This window comes from Rhagoletis zephyria, unplaced genomic scaffold (genome assembly GCF_001687245.7).
Source record: "Rhagoletis zephyria isolate East Lansing unplaced genomic scaffold, Rhagoletis_zephyria_1.1 Rzeph_scaffold_00025, whole genome shotgun sequence".
Lineage (NCBI taxonomy): Eukaryota > Metazoa > Arthropoda > Insecta > Diptera > Tephritidae > Rhagoletis > Rhagoletis zephyria.
This window is the reverse complement of record NW_016157109.1, coordinates 877,816-883,060: the sequence shown is the minus strand read 5'-3', so window position 1 is coordinate 883,060 and position 5,245 is coordinate 877,816. Positions and strand designations below refer to the sequence as shown.

Here is a 5,245-nt window from a genome sequence, read left to right as displayed (position 1 = left end):
GAAGTTAAGCGATAACCCAGAAGCGAGTGTAGCTGTACTTATAGAATGTTCCAAATAACTGTTTAATATGCACTTGGCTTTGCTTTTTCACATCTTCAGCTACAGCTTTCATCTTATTGGCCTCAGCAATGCTCGTTTCGCATGTTTTTTGAACTCTTTGCATTGCGTCTATACGCTCACCGAATTTCCTCTCTATAGCTTCTAAAAGGAGCTTTAGCTCTTTAACCTGCATTTTTTGGGACTCTTGAAAGTCGTCTTTACACACTTTTATGTTTTTACTATTATTCTCTATAGAGATATTCATGTTTCGCAACACCTCATCAATATTATGCATATATGTGAGACAACCATCACACATAAAGCGCACATATGCATTGTCCGCAAGTACTTTTTTACTGTACTCATCGAGATCAGAGCATTTCTTTGCCCAGTGAAACACTTTGCCGCATATACCTTCACAGCGGATTCCACTCTCACCGCGTATTAGGCCTTTGGACTTATGGCAGTCACCCATTTTCTTGGCTGACACTTCACTGCACTTTTCAGTGTTTTTTATTTATTTGCCGACGTCCCAAGCTTTGTCGCACGGTGTTATCGACACTTGTGTTTATTATGGTTCACAATTCGTTATTTGTGTTTGTATGTATGTGTTATGTTTACTAGATGTGAAGCACGAAGCCGCTGCTGCGCGCCTTTTCGCCTATCACTATTCTCTTCACTTTCACCGTTTTCTTCCTAGTCAAAGTATACTTTAATTTAATTTGATTTGCTTAAACTAGTGTCACTATCACTTTGCTATTTAGCGAAATTCACTTTCCGATTATATATATGAATCGCTATTTGCATTTGAAATCGCATTAATCTATTGAAAACCGCTGAATTTAAAAAATTTCGCGGAGCCAACCATAACATGACCTTTCACACCCACGATCACCATCCATCCGATTCGCTCAAAAGGAGATCCTGAATTAAATTGCCTCATCTGCCCACGGCTCCTAGACTTTGGTCCCTTAGCTTCCATACATTCCTTGCAATTTCCAATCCATTCAGCCACAGATTGACGACAACCAACCCAGTAGAATCGCTGCTTGATCTTCTCTAACGTTCTGGTAATGCCTATGTGCCCTCCACTTGGTCCATTATGCAAATCATTCAGAACGTCTGGTATTCATACTTTTGGAACAACAATTAAAGCTCGAGAGTATTTCCCGTCTTCGCTTTCCCATATTCGATGAAGGCAGCCAGATATCATTCTTAAACTGTTCCACTGGGCCCAATATGATTTGGCAATGCAACTCTCTGATAACATATGTTCTTTTGTCGGCCGATTATTCACGTCCATGTTATTTATTAACAAAGCCAAGTCCGGGTCTTCTTGCTGAGATTTACGTAAATTCGGTGCATCTCATTTTTTAGATGGTGTAATGTTCATTAATCGTACATCAACAACTTCTTCCTTAACTTCAGCTTTCGAACAATGTTTACATTCTATGTTACATGGCCGACGAGACATTGCATCTGCATTACCATGTGAGCTACCTGCGCGATGTTCTATTGAAAAATCGTAGGTTTGTAATCTTTCAAGCCATCTAGCGAATTGTCTTTCAGGATTCTTAAACTGGAGTAGCCATTTTAGTGTTGCATGATCGGTCCGTACATGGAAACGCTGTCCATAAAGATACTTGTGGAAATGCTTAATGCATTCCACTAAAGCAAGTAATTCTCTTCGTGTCACACAGTAATTTCTCTCGGGTTTTCCTATTGTTCTGCTGTAATATGTAATAACTCTTTCTTGTCCATTTATCACTTGCGACAGAACCCCTCCGATGCCATAACCACTTGCATCAGCATCTAATAAAAACGTTGCTCCTGGAATGGGGTACGCCAACATTGGTGCAGTACACAATCGTTCCTTCAGAGCCTGAAAGGCTACTTCCTGCTCTTCTTCCCACTTGAAGTGTCGATTTTTATACCCGAGCGCACTTGTGCACAAGGGTATTATAACTTTGTTCACATAACGGTTGTTTGTAACAGGCAAAACGAATCGAGATAGATATAGACAAATGTATACATAAATGATCAGAATGAAAAGAGAAATCGATTAAGCGGTGACTGTCTGTCCGTCCGTCTGTCCGTCCGTCTGTGCACACGATAACTTGAGTAAAAATTAAGATATCTTAACGAAACTTGGTACGTGTACTTCTTTCGGGCGTAGGACGGATGGTATTGAAAATGGGCAAAATCGGACAATAACCACGCCTACCTCCCATATAACGGTAATTTTCAGAAATACAAAAACTGCGATATTTTAGTAACTACTGAAGATAATTCACTCAAAATTGATATTTATAATAAATTTTAGACGAAAAATAAGAATATTAACATTTTTTTGAAAATGGGCGTAGCCACGCCCACTTATGGTTACATGTGTATATCTTGGTAACCGCTGCACCAATTTCTTCCAAACTTGGCACAGTTGTTGGCCCTGGTACAGCATACCAAATGGCCGAAAATTTTTAAAATCGGACAATAACCACGCCCACATCCCATATAACGGTAATTTCGAGAAATACGAAATCCTCGATAAATCAGTAAATATTAGAGCTAATTTATTCAAAATGATGGTTGCAACAATTCTTGGCCAGGAAATACGTTTATGAAAAAATTTTGGAAAACGGGCGTGGCACCGCCCACTTATGATCACGTATATGTATCTCGCTAACCGTTCTAGCAATTTGTACCAAACTCGGTATGGTTATTGTGCTTGCCACATAAAAGTAAACCATTGAAAATTGTTGAAATCGGACTATAATTACGGCCGCTTTTCATATAACGGTAAATTTCAGAAATGCTTGAAATTTCAATATTTTGAAATTTAAGGACGCTAGTTTACTTAAAATTTATACACGCCGGCTTATCATGTAGCGGTAGCTTTCGGAAAGGTGGAAAACATATATTTAATACTTGCGCCGGGTATTTAATGTTCGGCTCCGCCCGAACTTAGACTTTCTTACTTGTTTTTAGTGAGATCGTGAGGACTACTAGCTACATTGGCAAAGTTTGGAACAAACCGGCGATAATACGTGCATAATCCAAGAAAACTTCGCAGTTGATGCAAATTCAATGGCGGCGGCCATTCCTTCACCACGTTTATTTTGTCATTATCAGTGGATGCCCCTACTGTCGTTACCTTATGTCCCAAATACTTAACTTCTTTGTTGAATAACGAACACTTCTCTGAATTGAACTTTAAGCCAGCACAAGCTATTCTTTGTAAAACTTCTTCCAAATTTTTCAAATGATCGTCAAAGCTTTTCCCAAGTACGATTATATCATCGAGGTAAACCAAGCAGGTTTTCCAATGGAGCCCTTTTAGCACATGCTCCTTGAGCCTTTCGAAAGTGGCAGTAGCATTACATAATCCAAAAGGCATTACCGAAAATTGCCATAAACCTTCCCCAACGCTGAATGCTGTTTTCATCCGATTCATGAACCTCCACTTGCCAGTAGCCACTTTTAAAATCAAGGGTTGAAAACCATTCCGTTCCAGTTAGTGAATCCAGAGTATCATCGATTCTCGGTAAGGATAACTATCCTTCTTGGTTACATCGTTAAATTTACGATAATCAACGCAGAACCGCATCTTTCCTTCTTCTTGACGAGTACTACCGGTGAGCACCATGGACTAGCTGAAGGTTCGATCACACCGCTCTCACTCATATCATGAATTATTTGGCTAACAACTTCACGTTTGGCTAATGGCAAGCTTCGTGGAGGCTGTCGAATTGGCATTGCATCACCTGTATAAATCCGATGTTTTACGATGTTGGTTCTGCCTGGTTTGGATCCATTCTTATCAAATATACCACAATATTTGCGTAGCAATTGTTTTGCTTTTTCAGCTTCCAGCGGCTCCAACCCTTTTGTCCAATCGTCTATCTCCTTATGCATTTTGCTTACATCAACACGCTGATTTTCAGGAACCGCCTCGCAATTAATTATAGCCTCTACTTCATGGCATTCCGCCAACAGAGCGCCTTTAAAGAGTTTTATCGGGGATTTAAATTCATTAAGGACTCTTACTGGAATACGTCCATCTGGATTCGATTTTGCTAGAGTTTTTGCAATCAACACGTCCGGTGTCGAATTTTCTGCCGCTTCGATTAACCACAACTGGTTTTCCCCCCAATCTGCATTAATTTTTGCCCAAATAACTGCTTCAGACATTGGTGGAATTTGTTGACTATCCACCAAAAGTGCTTCTCGAACTCTGTGCGACTCATCGTAACCAGAATTTAGCCTTACTTCCATGTTGTTAATTGTCATTGTCATACTTCTTAAATCGATACTTATGCCATGGTCGGTTAAGAAATCTACTCCAATTATAACTTCATCAGCAATATCCGCCACAATGAAAACATGCGAAACTTTCACATTCCCAATAGTTACATCACAAGTTAACTCACCTATTAATAGTGCTTCTTCACCAGTTGCGGTGCGCAGCTTTGCACCAATAAGTGGCTTAACCTCCTTCTTAACCAACCCCGCCTTAATGATGGAATGTGATGCACCTGTGTCCAATGTCAGCATCCGCTCCTCCCCGTCTATACATCCTCTTACCGTTATATTACTCGATTTCCTACCGATTTGCGAAATTGTGATTGTGGGGTATTCAGTTGTGGGAACCAGCTTGCACCCCCTCCAGCTGGTTCGATTTAGTTTAACGAGATTTGCGCAGTGTTATCATTGCTTGCTCTATTTTGCTGAGGATTTGATGACTGTCCTCCTCCAACAAAACAATTTCGCGCAATGTGTCCTTTATTTCCACACTTAAAACAAGTACCTTCGAATTTCCTCTGAGTCCTCGGCGTTGATAAATGCGATTTAAGAGTATTGCAAACCGTTTGCAGCTCGTTTTCTGCGACGTCTACACGATGCGTCTACTCAACAGTGTGGCCGTTTCCTGAGTCAATGCATGTGCAACCGTTTCCGCAAACGTTGATTTCGGCATGGCATAAGTTGCCCGCTTCGTGTCAACATCCCGTATGCCATTCATGAACGATTGAATCTTCATACGTTCGATAAACTCATTGGAAGCATCCTCATTTGCCAAATGAGCTAAGCGTTCAATTTCTGTCGCCAAATCCTGTAACGTTTCGCCTTGTTTCTGCCACCGATTCAGCGATTCCATCTGAAAAATCTGCTTTCGGTGAACACTACCGAATTTCCTTTCGAGTGTATTCAT

General features: G+C 40.5%; 1 protein-coding gene across 1 annotated transcript; it reads right to left on the bottom strand.

Moving 5' to 3' along the window:
• Positions 1–3,603: 3,603 nt before the first annotated feature.
• Positions 3,604–4,590, bottom strand: LOC108362913 (uncharacterized). Its single transcript, XM_017616067.1, has one exon. It carries the CDS (start codon positions 4,588–4,590, stop codon positions 3,604–3,606), a length of 987 nt encoding a protein of 328 aa, XP_017471556.1.
• Between the last annotated feature and the right edge of the window lie 655 nt (positions 4,591–5,245).